The 21781-nt window shown below is 41.7% G+C and overlaps 1 protein-coding gene across 2 annotated transcripts in view; it reads right to left on the reverse strand.

Moving 5' to 3' along the window:
• The window catches only part of LOC124721828 (UBX domain-containing protein 4-like), a 138794-nt gene that overhangs the window by 10999 nt on the left and 106014 nt on the right, over window positions 1-21781 (reverse strand). For both annotated transcript variants that reach the window (XM_047246949.1, XM_047246950.1), the window contains exon 9: window positions 493-659. In XM_047246949.1, the coding sequence (XP_047102905.1) occupies window positions 493-659 (167 nt within the window). The remainder of the gene's footprint in view (window positions 1-492; window positions 660-21781) is intronic.

The following is a 21781-nucleotide window of genomic DNA, read 5'->3' on the forward strand; positions in this document are numbered from 1 at the left end:
AGAGCTGTGGAGCTCTCCAAACATGGAGAAACTAATCAAAGGGTATCATCATTTCCTGAATGTGTGTTATTTGATTCAGATTGTTTGGAGGGAAGTAGAACCTATTTATGTACATATTGATAGATAATAATGTATGACAATTCTAAGAACTGAAAAAAGCAGAGAGAAAAAGCAACAACCAAACAATCAAAAATAGAACACCATTGGCTTGATTGCCATTCTGACAGAAAAACAATCTATCCCATGAGAGACAAGTATGAGAAATAGTATTTCAGGCAGATAAAATCTGCAATAGGAGTAACCAGTTTCTCCCCTTTCTTTTTATGCGTAATTACCTTCAATGCTTGTGTTTTCACCTATTACTTTAATAATATACATTAATTTTTATTTTCTTATATTACACTCAACCACACACCATTTTATAGTACTTAATTGTCTTTTGCATATTTTGTATCATTTTAAATAATACACATAAAAATACACTAAACTTACAATCTGTCACTGGTATTTGTTTCAGGTTGTGAATTACCACCTGCAGTAAATGGAAAAAATCTGCTGATTCTGTTCCACATATACATTATCAGTGAGTAAGCCCAGCTACTGAAGTTTGCTGTATAGCTCCGCAGTGACATGTTGTTACTCTCCTGTCGAGGATCTGCCTGCAACAGATATTTTTGTGCATATGTTTTAAAACTCTGACCAATTTCAATAACTAAAGTTAAATAATTCACTCAATTTGTAATTACACCAGTTTGCGTATGGAGATGAGAAACATCATCACTGATTGAACTTAAAGGCAATGATATGTTTAATAAGTCAATACATATAACAATGCAGAATCTTTGAATAACTGGTACTGTCAACAAAAATGAACATTACTGAGCAACTGAATTATGAAATAGAATCCGTACAGGATAGACAATGAGTGCTCTTTTCACCATGGCAAATGGAATAATAGTGTGCGTCACGTGACTATACACTGGCTTTCTGCAAACTGTCAATGGACAAGATGTACAATACAGGTGCATTTGGTAGCAGTTACACAATGCAAAAGATATTACTTCTCAGAAGTCACACACGCACTGGGATTTCATGTGGCACTGTGTCAATGATGTATCATGAGTATCTTGGTAGAGAGAAAACTGCTAGTAGCACAATCAGCTACAATGGACAACAATGGGTGGATGAGCATCACTGTCAACTATTGCACAATGTAACAGCTGATAAATGGGCTTGTCAATTTAATGTTGAACAAAAATAATCAGTGAGAAGCCATACCATCCACAGCCACAACCTCACAACTGGGTATGGAGACCAGCAGACCACATCTGTATCTTTGCATACTACATTTCACATAGCACATAAAATTAGAACATAAAAAGTCAATTGATATAATGAACAATGGGACAAGTCACTATCTGCTGATGGCACGGTATGTGATGTAAGTATTCCCCCAGAGAAAGTGGACGGTATGCTTACATCAGAAACAACTGGGGGCACTGAATATGTCTGCCATTGTCTCAGACTTATGGGTAACACAAGAATGTACTATTTGATTAGGTGCATCCATCTGTTTGCCCACAGCAGTCCCCAGATAATGCACGACCCCTCAATGTTCGAACTAATTCAGAGTGGTTTGATGACACTCTGTAATAATGGGTGATCAAGTGACCCAGTAGGTCGACCAATCTTACTCTTATCACGTATACTGATGAGGTCATCCAGCAAAGTGAGTGCACCTCGAAACTGTCTCCAACTAATCACCATGTGTTATTGGTAGCTGAGCAGTTGTGGATCAGGAGAACTTCCAACATTGGGTGTGTCATGCAGACCATGAGTAAAACTGTCATTAGAATAAAAGTAGGGACTACACATTGTTAGGTAGATGCATGTCAGTCAATTATACCTTATCCTATTGAGCAAATGGGGCTAGTAAGAGAAGTACACTATGTGACCAAAAGTATCCGGACACCTGGCTGAAAATGATTTACAAGTTCGTAGCGCCCTCCATCGGTAATGCTGGAATTCAATATGGTGTTGGCCCACCTTTAGCCTCCGCTCTCGCAGGCATTCGTTCAATCAGGTGCTGGAAGGTTTCTTGGGGAATGGCAGCCCATTCTTCACGGAGTGCTGCACTGAGGAGAGGTATCAGTGTTGGTGAGCGAGTGCTGACATGAAGTCGGCGTTCCGAAACATCCCAAAGGTGTTCTATAGGATTTAGGTCAGGACACTATGCAGGCCAGTCCATTAGAGGAATGTTATCATCATGTAACCACTCTGCCACACGCCGTACATTATGAATAGGTGATCATGTTGAAAGATGTAATCGCCATCCTCTAATTGCTCTTCAATAGTGGGAAGCAAAATGGTGCTTAAAACATCAATGTAGGCCTGTGCTGTGATAGTGACATGCAAAACAACAAGGTGTGCAAGCTGCCTCCATGAGAAACACGACCACATCATAACACCACAGCCTCCGAATTTTACTGTTGGCACTACACATGCTGGCAGATGACGTTCACTGGGCATTCGCCATACCCACACCCTGCCATCAGATCGCCACATTGTGTACCATGATTCATTACTCCACACAACATTTTTCCACTGTCCAATCGTCTAATGTTTACGCTCCTTAGACCAGCGAGGCATCATTTGGCATTTACCGGCGTGTTGTGTGGCTTATGAGCAGCTGCTCGATCATGAAATCCAAGTTTTCTCATCTCCCGCCTAACTGTCATAGTACTTGCAGTGTATCCTGATGCAGTTTGGAATTCCTGTGTGATGGTCTGGATAAATGTCTGCCTATTATACACGTTACGACCCTCTTCAACTGTCGGCGGTCTCTGTCAGTCAACAGACTAGGTCGGCCTGTATGCTTTTGTGCTGTACATGTCCCTTCATGTTTCCACTTCACTACCATATCGGAAACAGTAGACCTAGGGATGTTTAAGAGCGTGGAAATCTCACGTACAGATGTACGACAAGTGATACCCAATCACCTGACCACGTTCGAAGTCCGCAAGTTCCGTGGAGTGCCCCATTCTGCTCTCTCACAATGTCTAATGAATACTGAGGTCACTAATATGGAGTACCTGGCAGTAGGTCGCAGCACAATGCACCGAATATGAAAAACTTGTGTTTTTGGGGATGTCTGGATACTTTTCATCACATAGTGTAGGTAGGAACAACCAAACATTGGCACATGCACCAGTTAATGAGACTATACTCATTTAGTTGTCATTAGAAGACAACTGGCGTTGTGTATCCACTGAAAAGGGGCTGCAGTGGACAGTTGGCTTATTTATTACGCATGAAAAAAAAATATTTAAAAAAAGATGAGTATGCCAACATTTTATTATTGTAGAAATAAACTGAATGTCTGTCACTAAAGCTAGGGAGACACTACAGACAACGAAGGACTCTCACCCACCTGAACAGGAACAGATCTACTGTAGGGTGCGAAAGACTGCTACCAGCTCTGCAGTGAAAACACTGCAGCCGTCCAGCAATGAGCATTGTTCAGATCGATCCCCAAGAGTAAAAGCATAACCAACTCGACCAGCAACCATCGAACTGTCAGTATAGTCTATGTCATAGCTGTGAAATGCGGCAAGGATGGAAAGGAAGCATTGGGGGAGGGCCTCAGGAGGGACTGAGTCTTTCGGGCCTTGTGCCAAATCCAGCTGAAGGCATCGGCAAGGCACACACCATGGGGGTATACATAAATGGGCCCAGAAAAGAGGTGGGAGAGGAAAAAACTCAAGCCCAGAGAGAAGAGACCGGATGCGAACTGCAATCTTACACCCTGACCAGGGCCGCCGGTCTGGAAGATGGACGACTGAGTTGGGGAACAGGAGATGGTAATTTGGATGCCTGGACAAGCTACAAACATGTGCAGCATAAGCATCCGGCAGTCGTTGGCGCCGGATCCGCAACAGACCAGAGTTGGTCAATTAGTTACAGGTTAACATTCCGTCATCTATGACACCACTAGAAACGGAGAACAAGTTTGGACTGAGGAAGGATGGTGAAGGAAATCTGCCATGCCATTTTAAACAAACTATCTCAGCATTTGCCTTAAGTGATTTAGGGAAATCACAGGAAACTTAAATCTGAATATTTGTGTGGGGACTCTGACTGCTGTCCTTCAAAATGTGAGTCGAATGTCTTGCCACTACACTAACTAGCTCAGTTGCTTTCATTGGGACCCACTGAAGCAAAAAAAATGCAAAAAAGGTAACACAGAATGCAACTAAAAATATAGTACATCAAAATAATGTAGATGTAACATTAACAACAAGGAAATCATATGGAGAAATACATTAAACCAACATTGCTTGTAAGCGGAGTGTATTTTCAGCATCAATGAGACAAGGTGCTCTTTTGCTTCATGAAAAGTAGTAACCAGTAAATTGGTATCACACTGCCAAAATTTCTGTAGGAAAGGTTCTTCAAGCAAGTGTTTCCCAATACATTTTCCTTTACAATTCATTCAAGTACAACTAGTCAACAGCTGTATTACGACAACAATGCTGTTTAAAGTAAGTTCAACAGGTGACAGATGTTACAAGACTGCATAGTTATTTCCCAGAAATAGTATGTGACTAAACTTTGGTAGATATGGTAGTCTTACAATTAAGTGAACTAACTCTGGAAATTATTCTACTTCCTAATATAAGCAAATAATATCACATGAGCATATAACAAGAGCTTTTCCTGATTTTTAGTGTTTTAGAAGAATGAATGCCAAACGCATTTGGTAAAACGGAAATCCATCCCCCCCCCCCCCCTTTTGGGGTTAAGGGACTAAACAGAGGGGTCATCAGTCCCTCCGTCAAGGTGTAGTTCACCTGGAGTTAGTGACATCCATCAGAAATTTGATCGGATTACGAAAGTATGAAGGCATTGGAAGCAATAATGATGACTGCTGAGAAACAATTTAATGAGAAGTAAAAGTAGTACAGGGGTCACATATGAATGTAGGTGAGGGTGCCACAGGGAACATCTGTAGTGAGAGAAAACCTGCCCACACATGGCCCTCCAGCAACTTGATTAAGTGTGAAAACAATTGTAGAGTAAAAAAATGCCTTCTGGGTAGGAGATTTGTAACAGTAAAAGTGAGATGGTATGCACATCAGGTGGACCAACAATGATAAAACAAGATGAGAGGAATATTGTCAGTAGGTCGGTGGTGCCAGGTGAGTGCCCTGTGACATAGCAAGATGGAACTATTCCATGTGTTATGACTTCAACTCCTGTTAATAACTACTTTACTTTATCTTTGCTAATTTATTAATTTTTGTAGGTTTTGTAAGTAGTGAACACGTGGTAGGTATTTAATATTTCAAATTGTCAACTAAACTATTTTCCACTTCGATTCAGCATTCAAAGTAATGTTTTTGATGTACTGATTCTAATGCCGCACTTAGTTTTACTGTGGAATTAGTTAATTGGAAGATATATGTAACTGAAAAGCCTAGCACATGACACAGTAAGAATAACATATTGAGTTAATGTATACTTCTGGGTACAGTGACACTGGTAGTTCAACTTCTACATAATGCATTTCAAATTTGTGAAAATAATTACTAAATACTTTATGAGATAATTATATTCCAATTTCAGAAATAGCTAGATTTCCATTGCAGATTTTGCCTTTATGTTTGTTAGATTCTGAACTCTGACACTATACTTTTACTGGCACAATTTTTATGAAAAAAATGACATACTTCACTAATTGATTGAGTCATTAATTAAGATTTTTGCTTAATTTACAATAATTTTCAACATGACACTTGTACTCATAAGAAAAGTATTCCCAATGTGGATGAATTAAGTGGTTCCATAATTTTTTCTAAATTCCTTGATTACAACATTTTTCATAAACCAACTCTTTATCAATACTGAGAGTCCATTTTGAGTAGCAAAACTAAACCTAGCCTTTTTTCAAATAATTATGCAGTTTCCAAAATAACAGTCTGACCATACAACAGTTCTTAAACAGTTGGACATCACTCCAGCTCGGCAGTCTGCACCCAGACCATATCGAACTAACAAGCTTGTAACATCAATGTCAAATATGTTCCCAACATTTGCTGACGCAGTAGCTAAGCACAAGACGTTCACAAAAATTAGTGCATCAGTATCTGTGAAAACTGAATAATGCTGATGTTTAAAAACTTGAAGCTATTTCTGTAACTGAAGTTGACGAATATCTTGAATGAAATTTTTGTGGTTTGTATGAGGCTTAGACTGCCATTGTCATTCAGTGGATTATTACAAAACAGAATGTGAACTGTAATGTTTGGTGTAGAAATGAACTGTGTTCTGTTCTGAACTTAAATATTTTGTTTAGTGACTTGTTAGATCTAGCACTAATTACTGGACAGTGTTTTATTAATTTCTGTTTCAAGAATTTTCCACTTTATCTGAGTAGTTCTTCCACTGCACTCTAGGTTGTTTGTAGGTGCAGACCTGATTTTAGGCACTAATAAGCCCACAAATTAGAAAAACTGGTCACTGTCACAACAGTATAAATTTGAGGCTAATAATGTGTAAAAATAGTGCAACCTAAATTTTTGTGATAGGTACATTTTTTGAGCAAACACCATCAAATACTGAATACGATTTTCACTTAAAGACAACAGACTGATGTGCTACCAAGGAGGTGACAGAGACTACAGAACATCAGGTTGGTGGATTACACCCCGAGGCTCTGCATGCAACGTAGGCCATCCCTCCCGCAGCTGTCCCATTCTTGATCATTGTAGTTGAGCTATTCATCAGAGTGCTACCCCTAAATCTGGAAATATGGTACAGCAGAAAAAAGGCAGCTAACCACACCTAAAATAAATTAAAAGTGAAGAAAAGAGGGATGACCAAAGCAGCTGGAAAAGGAGGCTGCGTTATGAGACCGCCAGACCTAGCACGCAGCAGGAAACACCCCAACTCCAATCACCCAAACCCGCCCCGATTGTAGTTAAAAACGTTGTATCTGAGAACAGAAACCACCTAAACGGTCCAGGAGTCATTCGCCAATAACAGAGACAAAGAATCCAGAAAACCTTGCTTAGCATGGAGAGCCAAGAGTGGGCACTCCACCAGACTGCGAGCTACTGGCAGTAAAACTCCACAGCCTAAACTTGGCAGTGTCTTATTACATCAAATGAAACCACAGGTTAATTTGGTATGATGGATGCAAAGGCAATGTTGGATGGTTGATTCCTTCTAGGAGGACGAACAGTACTTAGCAGTAATCTCTTAGACAGTGCACAGTTTATTACAGATGATGTTCTTTCTCTGAGTGACGAGAGGTCCTACTTGTGCCACAAACATACAACTCGGATTGTCGAAGTGAATGTTGGGCAAGTAATCACTTCTCTAGCCAAATATTTCTCAGCAGCAAATATTGTTCCTGATTGGCACGAGATGTAGAAGCATATCCCGTCCTATCCATGGTTTTACAGCTGACTGTGTAAATGACTGTAGCACCCTCCTACTTCTGAAGAACTAAGAGGAGCAGATGCTGAAAGGTCACATGGGCAACTGAAACTTTAGGTCCTCAAATTAGATCGGTCGTGGGGTCTGGTTATAACAAAGGGAAAAAGAGTGGAGGGTGTACAGGAAATCATGGTAAGCACGTTCGAGGGAGGTTATGCAGAGGTCCCAGCAGATGATCTCAAAGTGTATTTCAACTGGTAATCCCATCTGAGTGCTGGTATCATAGTGTTGAAGCCCCTTAGATGCAAAAAGAATTTGATAAATTGGATGATTAGGAAACAGTTGGCTGGTGAATTCATAAGTGAGCAAGTGCTGATACCATCAGAACTGAAGAGACAAGATCTGTAAATAGCCTCCTTGGTGAAATGAAGGACTAGTCCAGAAGATGTCAATGGCCAGTCTTACTTCACAATGATGGACTGGGTCCAACAGTTTCAAAGATGAAGGTGTCATTGAGTCATAAACTTGGCAACCACAGTCCAATCAGTACAAGACCAGGGTCTGGTATAATTGGAAGAGAGAAATGCAATCAGCAGCGAAGATGTGTGGGATAGGAAGCAAAAAGCATTAAGCTTTCACATGCGGTTGATATTCAGTTGACAATTATGATGTTGCCAGGTCAAGTTTTTAACCAAAGATGAGTCCCAAAACTCAATACTGTCCAAGAACATCCAAGTACTGTGTACCCAAGGAGAGTTCAGGGTCAGGATGGACCATGGTACAACAGCAGAAATGCGCAACTCAATGTTTTCACAGGAGAGAACTGGAAGCCATGGGAAAGGGTACAAGCTGATGCTCTTTTCGATGGTACCTTGTAGCAGGCATTCAGCCAAGGCTACAGATTGGGAACTACAACAAATGTCGAAGACATCAATATACAGTGTGGGGATGGCCAGTGTCTGATGGGTGTCACTAGCCCACTGATGGTAATGAGAAATGGTGTAACACTCAGCATGAAGCCCTGAGGCAGTCCATTCTCTTGGAGCTGTGCGGGCTTGAGTGACGTACCAACACTAACCCCAAATAACTAGTGGGATAAAAACTGCCAAATAAAAATTGGTATAGAGCTTCATAAACCCCAATCATGGAGGGTAGTAAAATTTGGTGCTAAGATCTATTGTATGCCTTATAGAAGTAAAAAATAGGGTGGCAGCCTTTGATGGACATTGGTTTTCTGCAGGTTTTAAGAATTGTGACAATGATACTACACAAATCAAAAAAAAGTTTTGCATCACCTCGGTTCCAAGAGTTCCACAACCTGCACAGAAAATTGGAATAAAAATCAACATAACCATCATTTCTGCCCTTTTTATTGCTCATGAAAATCCCACATTGCATGCTGTACCACCATATAGCAAGACCTCCAGAGATGGTGCTCCAGATTGCTGAACACACTGGTACTCCTAATACCCAGTAGCACGTCCTCTTGCATTGATGCATGCCTGTATTCGTCGTGGCATACTATCCACAAGTTCATCAACGCACTGTTGGTCCAGACTGTCCCACTCCTCAATGGCGATTTGGCACAGATCCCTCAGAGTGGTTGGTGGGTCAAGTTGTCGATAAACAGCCCTTTTCAATCTATCCCAGGCACGTTTGATAGAGTTCATGTCTGGAGAACATGCTGGCCACTCTATTCGAGCGATGTCGTTATCCTGAAGGAAGTCATTCACAAGATGTGCACGATGGGGGCGCCAATTGTCATCCATGAAGATGAATGCCTTGCCCATATGCTACCGATATGGCTGCACTATTGGTCAGAGGATGCACTCGCTGGATAGAGGGTCTAAGGCATTCAGCCTGACCAGGTGGCCTCCAAACATATCTCCGACCATTGTCTGGTTGAAGGCATATGCCACACTCATCGGTAAAGAGAATGTGATGCCAATCCTGAGCAGTCCAATCGGGATGTTGTTGAGCCCTTGTGTACCATGCTGCATGGTGTCATGGTTGCAAAGACGGACCTCGCCGTGGATGTCGGGAGTGAAGTTGCACATCATACAGTCTATTGCGCACAGTTTGAGTCATAACATGACATCCTGTGGCTGTACGAAAAGCATTATTCAATATGGCGGCATAGCTGTCAGGGTTCCTCTGAGTCATAATCCGTAGGTAGTGGTCATCCACCGCAGTAGTAACCTTTTGGCGACCTGAGCAAGGCATGTCTTTGACAGTTCCTGTCTCTATCTCCTCCAGGTGTGAACAACATCGCTTTGGTTCACTTTGACATGCCTGAGCACATCCCTTGTTGAGAGCCCTTCCTGGCACAAAGTAACAATGCAGACACGATTTAACTGCAGCATTGACTGTCTAGGCAGTGTTGAACTACAGACAACACGAGCCATGTACCTCCTTCCTGGTGGAATGACTGGAACTGATCGGCTGTGGGACCCCCTCTGTCTAATAGGCGCTGCTCTGCATGGTTGTTTACATCTTCGGGCGGGTTTAGTGACATTTCTGAACAGTCAAAGGGACTGTGTCTGTGATACAATATCCATAGTCAACGTTTATTTTCAGGAGTTCTGGGAACTGGGGTGATGCAAAACTTTTTTTGATGTGTATATTTCACCATTACGAAGGGAAAGCACAGTTTAACCAAACCCTGTTGAAGACTCCGAATCTGGAGTCTTTGATTAATGCGCAGATGTTGTATCATCTGATTATGAATCTAATCAGAGCCTGGAGCCATTAACAGGTGACAAGAGACTAGCCTGAAGCAGTTCTTAGTCAGTGAAAGGTTTATTATATAACTTGGCACGTCCTGGGTGTGAGGGTGAAGGATAGGGAGATGTGTCTTCAGTTTGTTGTTCATGCATCTGAAAGGAGCTGGATAAGAAGAGGACACTGATGCTGTCACAAACTGGGTCGTAAGATGTTCAGCAACAACTGAAGCATCAGTACAAATACCACCATGAGGAAGAAGCCCTGAACAGTTGTTGATCTTTGGTAGCCAAGAAGTGTAAGGGGCCTGGCTCACGCCTGGGATGAAGAAGCATACATTCCCAAGGGGGAGACGCTGTCTTCCCAGCATTCCCTCTTACTGCATTTAATTAGGTAGGAAGCCTCAGCATGAAGCTGCTGAAAAATGAGGGATGTCACCTGAGGTTTTGCAGGGCCCTTCAGCAATCCTGAATAGCTGCTGCAATGTCTTCAATCCACCATAGCACTGTATGGAGGTGGAGGGACCCTACAGAAAGGGGAAAACAGTTCCAACTGAGCAGGTGATTGTATTGGAGGTACCTCCCAAAACCTCATCGATGCAATCTAACAGAGAGTTGGTGAAAGTGACAGCAAAGGTATACAACTGCCAGTTGGTTCTTTGAAGAGTCCAACACAGTAACTGGTCTACCTGATGGTTACAATTAAGTGACAGGCTCACCACTGTCACAAATATCATTATGTAGTGATCACTGTAGTAAACCCACAGGATTGGGGGGGGGGGGGGGGGGGGGGGAGAGATTATGGCCAATAGCTGAAAAGGTGACATGGGCAGCACTGAAGTGGCTAGGAGTACTCTCATTGAGGAAACACATATCAAGATCGAAAAGAAGCTCATCAATCAGAGGCCTTCTACCAGACATGGTAATCCCCACAGGGTGTGGTGTGCACTGACATCCCCAAGTATGAGAAAAAGGGGGGGGGGGGGGGGGAGGTTGTCGCATGAAGGTGATCATTTTACGGTAAGTAAATGCCCTGCATTGAGGTAAATAAATGTTTCACATGTTGACAGCTGGGGTTGTTTGCACTGCTTCCAACACAGTACAGACGGAAATCCACTTGCTGACAACACGTATGTGAACCAATGTACAGACCCTTCCAGATGTTCTGATGGGTCAGTAGGGTTCCAAGAGAATGCATGGTATTCACAACTTTTGGCACTTGAGATTCTTATGAGGGCTTAATCAGTGGTGTAGGGACAGAAGAAGAGCAGGCCAGCCTGGGCACCCACACTCTGTGGCTCCTTCAGCCACTGGCTGGCGTCAAGCCTCTGATCTGCCTACCGTCCCAACACTCGCGCTCGCGCTCTCTCTCTCTCTCTCTCTCTCTCTCTCTCTCGTTAACTAAAGAATGTCACTGTCAAGGGAGTAACTACATCAAGTACTGCTGACGAGCTGGACACAGAAGTGACAAGCGACGATATCACTGAGACTATTTCTATTTAGACATATATTTCCGAGTTTCGAAATATGAGATGTGATCTATGACATTAGTGCCTAGATTTTGCATTCACTGAGTAGGTTAGCACCCTTCTGGGGATCACAGAGAGTGGTAATTCTTGCAACTGGCACTGACAAATGGCAGCATACATGGTGAATTTATGTAATGTGGTCTCCACAAATTGGGGTGTATGTACACTGGGAAGGCACATGCCCAAAGTGCTGCCATTTAAAACATAGCATCAGAGATGGGAAATATAATTTCACACTGCAGTGCTAAAACAAGATTTTGACCTTTTCTGGAAGTGAATTCCACTCAAATGCGAGGACAAATGCGCTGATGTCTTTCTTGTTGTCTGATGGGCTTTGACGTACAGTGTATCCCTCACTTGTCCAAGTGTTCACATAGTAATTTGCTGTTTGCAATGTTAGGTCCTGATCGGAGATTAATCACTGTACCATGTAGAGGTTTTTATTGCATGTGATAGCAATGGGTACATCACTAAGTTGTTTAAAAGACGGTAGTGCCTGTGACTAGGTAGGATTTGTCATCTCATCAAAATGAAAACATTATATTCAAATTTTGTGCATAGCTTAAACTGTCCTCACATGGGACATGGAAGCATTCGTGAATGAGAAGCTGGTCAAGTTTTGTGAGCTCACAACATGGAATTTCACATTCCACAGCATTCTGAAGGATGAAAGACTAAATCAGACAAGTCACATTTCTGCTTCATGATGAGGAACATCAACACTGAGATGCGAGATTGCATTCTATGCCACAAGCAGAGCTTTGGAGAAGCCATATTGAGTGTTGTGCAGGGACAGTTGAATTTAGTGAAACTAAACTTCTAACTGTTGCTGTTTATAGGTCCCCTAACTCTGACTTCAGGGCATTTCCATTCAAGCTAGATTCACTTTGTAGGAAATACCAGAAATTAGTTATATGTGGTGACTTCAATATAAATTTTGTATATGATGGTGCAAGAAAAAGGATGTTGGCAGATCTCAAATTCATATGATTTGATGCAGACGGTGTTTTTCACAACTAGGGTGCAGGGGAACAGCAGCACAGCCATAGACAATATTTTTATTCATTCTTCATTACTAGATGGGTGTTCTGTTAGTAAAAGGGTGAATGGCCTTTCAGACCATGATGCACAAATGTTAACACTAAAAGGCTTTTGTACTCAAAGAAATGTCACATTTAATTAAAAACTATGTAAGAAAGTTAATCCAGCAGCAATCTAGAGTTTTTTAAACCATGTCAAGAAACAAGAGTTACAGGATGTTTATAGTGCCGATAACATAAATGATAAATATAATGCTTTCCTTAACACATTTCTCATGCTCTTTGAGAGTTGCTTTCCATTAGAACATTCTAAACGGGGTACTAGAGTAATAGGCAGCCCAGGTGGCTTACTAGTGGGATGAGGATATCATGTGGAACAGAGCGGGAATTACCTTGAAGTGTTAGTAGTAGTCAAAATCATGTTACAGTAGCTCATTACAAACAGTATTGTAAGGTGCTCAAAACTGTTATTAGGAAGACAGAGTATGTGGTATGCAAACAGAATAGCTAATTCACAGGATAAAATTAAAACCATATAGTCAGTTGTGAAGGAAGTGTCAGCAGCACAAGGTCGACAATATAAAAGTCAGTTCACAGTAAAAAATTTTCTGTTACTGATAAATCAGATATATTTACAGTATTTAGCAATCATTTTTTGAGCACTGTTGGTGAATTAAATAAAAATTTAGTTTCTACAGGGAATCATATAACTTACTTGGCAAATGCCTTTCCGAGATTGATGTCTGAAATACTCCTCTGTGATACTGACAAGGGGGAGATTGAGGCAATAATTAAATCACTGAAGACTAAGGACTCTCATGGTTATGATGGAGTGCCTAGCAGAATATTAAAGTACTGTGCTGCACATGTTAGCCCTGTATTTAGTCATATTTGTAATTTTTCCTTTAGGAATGGTCAGTTTCCTGAGCGATTGAAATACTCAGTAGTAAAGCCGCTTTATAAAAAGGGAGAAAGGGATAATGTAGATAATTTTAGACCTATTACTATGCCATCAGTGTTTGCTAAAGTTATTGAAAAGGATAATTGATCATTTTATATCACACTATTTGCTCTCAAATGTACAGTTCGGCTTCAGAAGTCGTTTAACAACTGAAAATAAGATATTCTCTTTTCATCGTGAGGTACTTGATGGATTACATAAAAGGTTTCGAATGCTAGGCATATTTTTTGATTTAACTAAGGCATTTGATTGTGTTGACAAAATACTGCTCCAGAAGTTGGACCATTATGGAATATGGGGAGTAGGTCACAATTGGTTCATCTCTTACTTTAGCAACAGACAGCAAAACATCATTATTCACAATGTTGAGAATGACTGTGATGTGGAGTCTGAGTGGGGTACAGTCAAATGGGGCGTGCCCGAGGGATCAGTGTTGGGGCCACTCCTGTTCTATATTTTTATAAATGATATGCCCTCTAGTATTACGGGTAACTCTAAAATATTTCTGTTTGCTGATGACACTAGCTTGGTAGTAAAGGATGTTGTGTGCAACACTGGCTCGGTTTCAAGTGCAGTTCATGACCTAAGTTCACGGCTTGTAGAAAATAAACTAAAGCTACATCACAGTAAGACTCAGTTTTCACAGTTTCTAACACACAATTCAACAAAACATGACATTTTAATTTCACAGAATGGGCATATGATTAGTGAAAATTAACAATTCAAATTTCTAGGTGTTCAGATAGATAGTAAGCTGTTGTGGAAAACCCATGTTCAGGATCTTGTTCAAAAACTTAATGCTGCCATTTTTACTATCCAAATGGTATCTGAAGTGAGTGATCATGCGACACGAAAATTACTCTACCTTGCTTATTTTCATTCACTTATGTCGTATGGTATTATATTTTGGGGCTTCCCATTCTAAAAGGACATTTTTGGCTCAGAAACGAGTAGGTCTGGCAATACGTGGTGTAAGTTCACGAACCTCTTGTCGACACCTGTTCACGAGCCTGGGTATTTTGACAGAGGCCTCTCAATATATATATTCCTTACTGCCATTTCTTATTAACAATATTAGCTTATTCCCAAGAATAACCAGCTTTAACTCAGTTAATATTCAGCAGAAATCAAACCTGCATTTGGATTGGACTTCCTTAACTCTTGTTCAGAAAGGTGTGCAGTATACTGCTGCATCCATTTTCAATAAGCTACCACTCAAATTAAAAAATCTTAAAAGTAATCCACGCACTTTCAAATCGAAACTGAAGAGTGTCCTCATGGGTCACTCCTTCTATTTTGTCGAGGAGTTCCTTGAAAAATTAAGCTTATTCTTGTTGTATTGTTGATTGCTTTTACTTAAACTTATGGGCTGACTTTTTTTCGGGTTCATAAACATTTATTTGTATCTGTTATTACTTTTATGTTGTAATTTCATGTACTGGCACCTTCCATCAACTTGGATTTGCTCCTCAATATGGTCCTACGAAACTTGATTTGTAAATAAAAAAATTAATAAATACACTGTCTGCAGTTCAAGCCTATATTTGGTGCATTTTGTATAATAACACGTGCTGTATCAAAGCATCAGCATATTCATTCACAAAATGAGGTATTTTCTGCACAATTTGTTGTCATAAAATAACAGGAAATGTCATATTGGTGGCTAAATAATTTTCACAATTGGATGTTTTGGAATTATGATGTTTCACGGTGTTGACATATTTAAGCTTTGCAACAAAATGTATCATTATGAAAGAGTTTGCTATAACTGAATGTTAGTTAATGACATATCCATAGTTAAAGCCTTATGGATACCATAACACCTTCATGTTTCCTGAAAGTTCCTGGAACTTTTTTAAATTAATTTAATAGTCTCTCTCTCTCTCTCTCTCTCTCTCTTTCTCTCTCTCCCCATTTGAGTGCTTTTGTGAACAAGCCAAGGAACCTGGACCAACAAATTGCAAAATTGTTTTCTACGCCACTGCCTGAGTGATTATCAATTCAGTATTCATTTGTTTATTGATCCAAAATATTTTCCACATTGTGGGATAAATATTTGTATGATTGTGTATCCTTGCATCCCTTCCCCCTCTGCCCCGCACACACATACAGTAATACTGCAGTAAATAAACATATTTTACAAGGAGCTACTTGCAGTTGAAGACTTTGCATTTCCTTTATTCAAGCCTGGTATTTCACATGCTCTAAAAATTCTGCTACTAGACTGCTCTACCAAACTTATGGATGAAAGAGAGAAAGTCATATAACATATTAACAACTCTGTGGAAATGAATGACAGTGTGGGAGCATGTTGCCAGAGTTCTCCCAGTTGCACACAGAAAGATGGACGTCACATGGAGTGAAATCAACGTCACTATAGTACCAAATGGGACTGGTCCAACAACGCAAGAAAGTTGAAGGAATGTGAAAAGATAGTGTGTCACACAGTGAGCAGTTAAGGGGCATTGTGGTGGTGTTCTTCATTATAACACGGCTCGGAGATAAAATCTGGACATCGCCACACGCTGGAGGATCATAAGGGAAATGGAAATAGGAAGAAGTGTGATGAGTGTACCCCAGGAGTTTAGTACTGGTCGCAGCATTGTTTCAGGTGCATCGGGAGCATTCTGAACCACATTTGCTGCTGCCCAAAGGAGAGGATGTGGTCGACCACAGTCAAATACAGAAGCAGACACATAGTGCAACAGGCAACAATGGGCCCATGTCAAACAGTGAGAGCAGTTGGAACCACATTTAATAGGACTACAACGCAAGCAATCTCATGCTCCCCAGTGGCGCAGTGACTGCATGGGAATGGTCTCTCTGCTTGACAACCAGTATGTTGTGTTCCACTGACATCCACACATCAGTGGCACCTTTTGTGATGATGCCAACAAGACAGGTACTGGACCAACGAGGAATGGGTTCTTTCTGGGTATAACCTCATATGGTTTGGAGCACCTAATATGCCCAGGAACATTGTTGAACATGATTATTTTGGTAGTCCAGGTGTTACGGCGCAGGGCAGCATAAGATACTATGGGTGCACTGACCTCCAAATCTTTGAACACGGTACAAACCCCGAACAACATTATTGTGAAAACTTTCCCACTTGCATCTTTTCAGGGGTACATTCCTGACTGCATCGAACAGAGTGCACGTGGAGGAGTTCTTGAAACAAAAGGATATTCAATGAATAGACTCACCTGCTTGTTCCTTTGATTTAAATCCCATTGAGCACATGTGGGATTGGGTGGAGAGATGTACTGAAAGAAATCCACATGCAGCAACAACCACCCTCCAGTTGTCAACTGTGCTGTTAGGAAGAATGGAATGCCCTACCACTAGAACTCATTACCAAACTTAAGGCAGCACAAGAGCAGAATATGCATTGTCATCCATGGTGATCACACGCTCTATTAAAAATCTTGTCCCAGCTTTTGTAATGTCCGGGGAACTATTGTAGATCACTATGACTTCTGAGTAGTGATTGTCTTTGAATAAAAGTGTCATTTCTGTTCATCCCATTGTGTATTTAACTTACTTTCTGTACTATACTGCAGCAGCTCTTTCTGTGTATGGTAGCAGTTTTATTGATCTTTATTTCTTGACAGTGACAAATCTTGTGAAGGTTAAGAAATGTCCTGGCAGATTAAAACTGTGTGCTGGACTGAGACTCAAACCCAGGACCTTTGCTTTTTGCGTGCAAGTGCTCTACCATCTGAGCTACCCAAGCACGACTCACGACCAGTCCTCACAGCTTCAATTCTGCCAGTACCTCGTCTCCTACCTTCCAAACTTCACAGAAGCTCTTCTGCGAACTATGCACAACTAGCACTCCTGGAAGAAAGGATATTGCGGAGACATGGCTTAGCCACAGCCTGGGGGACGTTTCCAGAATGAGATTTTAACTCTGCAGCAGAGAGTGTGCTGATATGAAACTTGTGAAGGTTACTTTCGTTCTTAAGTTTTGCACAACATTGTACAAAGAAGCAGTAATCTAATAAGAACAGTTATGGTTTTACTAAAAAGTATTTCATCATTCTCATATTTGTCTCGTGTGAAAGACCACTGTAAATTTGTATCGCACTATCTGCAATCAAAGTTCTGAAAGTTGATGTCCTTACAGACTGGACATGGAACTTTTCTTTTTGCCTTTTATTATGTTCATGGATATCGAAGTTCTTATTCAAACACTGGAAAGCCGGGATAGCACACAAACACAAAAGGCCTGACTGTGACTATGTCTGAGGTGAGCAGCAATCTCTATTGGAGTGGTTGTGGAGTACAGAAGAGGTGCGGGGTGGGGTGGGGTGGGGTGGGGTGGGGTGGGGTGGGGTGGGGTGGGGTGGGGTGGGGTGGGGTGGGGTGGGGTGGTGGTGGGGTGGGGTGGTGGTGGTGGTGGCGGCGGCAGAGCAGGGGGGGGAGGGGGGGGGGAAGGAACAGCAAAGCAAGCTTGGGCAATGATGCTAGTGATGCCTGTGAGACATGCAAGGACAGCATAATCGGCTACTGCAGGGGGACAGCAAATTGGCGTGGAGAAGGAAACAGTACTATAAAAGTGAGCTGGCAGGATAGAAGGCACATGTAGGTATGGACTGGGAGAATCTGTGAAGCTGTTGTTAAAGTCAAGTGTATCATGTTAGGTGACATGCTCGGCAGCTAGGTGCTCCAGCTGTCTCATAGCTACAGTTTGGTGGTGGCCTTTCATTCAGAGAGACAGCTTGTTAGTGATCACATTCACATAGAATGCAGCGCAGTGGTTGGAGCTAAGTTGATGCACTACATAGCTGTTTCCACAGTTGGCACTGCCGTTGATGGGATAAGAGATGCCTGAGACAAGACCTGAACAGGTGGTAACAAGAGGATGTATGGGACAGGCCTTGCATCTAGGTCTATTGCAGGGATATAAGCCATGGGGCATGGGGTTGGGAACAGGGGTGGAGGAAGGATGTTGTGTAGGTTGGATGAATGGCACAATACCATTGCGGGAGAGGTGGGGAGGATATGCCTCATTTCAGGACATGACAAGTAGTAGTCTAAACCCTTGTGGACAATGTGGCTCAGTTGCTACAGTTCTGGATGGTACTAAGCCATGAAGGGGTGGTCCTCTGTGGCAGGTCAGTGGGTATGTGGGGGACCACAGGCCCTATTCCAGAAATCCAGTAGTATCTATGGTCTCTCATATATTTAGGTCTGTATCATAATCATCCCCTTAGTCTATCTTCCTCCTCACCCCCACTACTACTCACACTCCTATCTTCTAGATGCTTCCTAAAGAACATAAAACCCAATCACCCAGGATGTCACATTGTGGCTGGTTATTGTGCCCCCACAAAGAGAATCTCTGCCTTCATGGACCAACACTTGCAGAATATTACCAGTAACCTATCGATGTATATAAAAGACACTAATCATTTCCTCTATTGACTCTCCAAAGTTCCTGTTCCTTTAAGACCCAGTGTCCTGCTAGTTGCTGTTGATGCCACCTCCCTCTACATATCACCACCAATGCCCATGGGCTTGCCACTATTGAATACTACCTTTCCCAATGCCTGTATGACCCCAAATCTAAAACCTACTTTCTAGTCACCATAACCAACTATATCCTCATACTTCTCCTTTGAAGGTATCGCCTACAAACAAATCTGTGATATAGCAAGGGGCACTTGCATGGCACCATCCTGTGCCAACCTATTCAGGGGCCATCTACAGGAATCCTTCATAACTATCCAGAATGCCACATCCCTCACCTGGTTCACATTCACTGATGACATCATGATCTAGAATGAGGGTGAGAGTGAGGACACACTGAATCACATTTCTCCAGAACCTATGCATCATTCATTTCACCTGGTCCTCCCCAGTTCAAGAAACTGCCATCCTTGACTTGGACGATGGGTTCAGAGCCTGTGTCATCTGGATTCTTCCCACCAACTTCAGTTTTTCTGAAGTGGCACGCTGGGAACTCCCCTTGCAACACACACTTCACTCCCATAGTCCTCGTGGCCTCAATCTTTGCTAGTCCCTGTCCTCCACCTGCCTCTATCCCCTTTTCCTGCTCCCACACCAGTACTAAATATGCCTTATATTTGGCCAGCACACCTTCACCTTCCCTACATTTCTCCCATTTGCCACCTGCCCCCTCCCCACAGCACAACTGCACAATGCTGCACCTGGCAGCCCACTATCCCATCCCTGCATGCTATCACAGACAGCACTAGCATCTTCCTCCACACCTACCCTACTACTCCTCCACCTCCCCACCCCACATCACTTCTGTAACCCCACTACCCACCCCACTGAGATTGCTGCTCACTTCAGATGCAGTCACAATCAGGACTTAGCACGATGAAAAAACGAAGATTAGGGTTTAATATCTCATCAACATTAAGGTCATTATAGATGGAGCAGAAGTTGGGATGTATCAATGAAGGGATAGGAAATTGTCTGTGCCCTCTCAAAGGAACCATCCCAGCATTTGCCACGAGCGATTTAGGGAAATCACAGAAAACCTAAGTCTGGATGGTCTGACACTGATTTGAACCGTCGTCCTCCCAAATGCAAGTCCAGTGTGCTAACCGCTGTGTCACCTCACTTCGTTTAGCACCAGGATACAACAATGTGTGTGAAGAATACATGTGACAGAGTGAGTGTGTGTGTGTGTGTGTGTGTGTGTGTGTGTGTGTGTGTGTGTGTGTGTGTGTGTGTGTGTATACATTTGATGTAAGAATTAGTCTGATAGCTAAGTACTATTTAGCAGTCTTTAGTCAATGTGCCTGTCTGCCGCTCAACACCTATTCTATATAGTGAGGAGCAATCTATCTGTTTCATGTTGTTGAAGTTATTATTTATGTGCACTACAGACAGAACAACATTAGCTAGCTTAAGGAAAAGGGAGGAAACATCTATTTTAATAAAGCTAATATAGCAGTTTTACTTGTGCCCATTTTCATAAACAAACTGTGTGATTTGTGAGCCAATATAACTAACAACTGTTGCTGGAGAATGCTGTGGTCGCAAATCACAATGAGGGGCACATTTCATGTGATGCACCATCTCTTTTCTATGCATGCACCAACCACGGCAGAAACCACACCTGGCATACTTCACACTGAGAAATACGTCATATATATGACAATGGCTTTTGGGGAAATATTCATATAACTGTATTAGTTCTGAACCAATGGCATGTATTAAAGCACATCTACAACGGCTACTAACACAGAAACATACCATTCGTGTGTATCAATGAACTCATATTTACACTGGAGGAAATCAAAAAGAAAACAACAGAAAGAGCATTGAAACAGGCAAACTCTATGATTACTGTTTTCTCCCACTAAAATCAATAACACATACATCCAGTTTAATATAATGTCAGTTATAATCACAGTGCCAAACAGTGATATTCAGATAGGAGTATTTGGTATGGCAAGCATGCTGTTGGTTATGAAGGAGGTAAAGAAAAGAGAAAAGAAAGAGTAAGAAAGGGGTAAGAAAAGAAAAATGTGGATGTCTGAATTTTTATGCAAGCATAAAATGCATGCAAGTAGCGCACTTACCACTGAATTGCAGCTTCAGCCTTGTTCCAAAAAATTTAAACACACAGCAATAGAAAACGTCCACTGTCTGAGCATAACAATTGAGGGGAACATTGCAAAGCAGACTAATAACTACCAAACAGCAATACCAGTTGAAGAAAGCTAGCACTTATGCCCCAATTGTTATCAACAGGTGATAATTACACTAGTCTTAAGTACATGTTCGCATTTCACCCATTCCACATGCAACTGGAATAGAGGAGATGTATCTTCATGGGTTTGTCTCAGCACTTCAGTTGGTGTGGTGTGAATGGACTTTCAAATTTGCTAATATTGTGCTTTGAACAGGGTCACGCAACTTCTTATGCTAAGCTGCTTTGTCTTTATTTATAATTCTGAAGGAACATGGTTTCCTTCATTACTCTAACATGTGGGAGATGTGGTAAAAATCCTTTCACTTGCTGGCCTGCAAGAAAACTAGTGCAACAGAGACTGAATATGAAACTCTGCCATTAGAAAAACTCTGATGATGCTCGACAGCTAAGGA

Source organism: Schistocerca piceifrons, chromosome X (assembly GCF_021461385.2).
Source record: "Schistocerca piceifrons isolate TAMUIC-IGC-003096 chromosome X, iqSchPice1.1, whole genome shotgun sequence".
Taxonomy (NCBI): Eukaryota; Metazoa; Arthropoda; class Insecta; order Orthoptera; family Acrididae; genus Schistocerca; species Schistocerca piceifrons.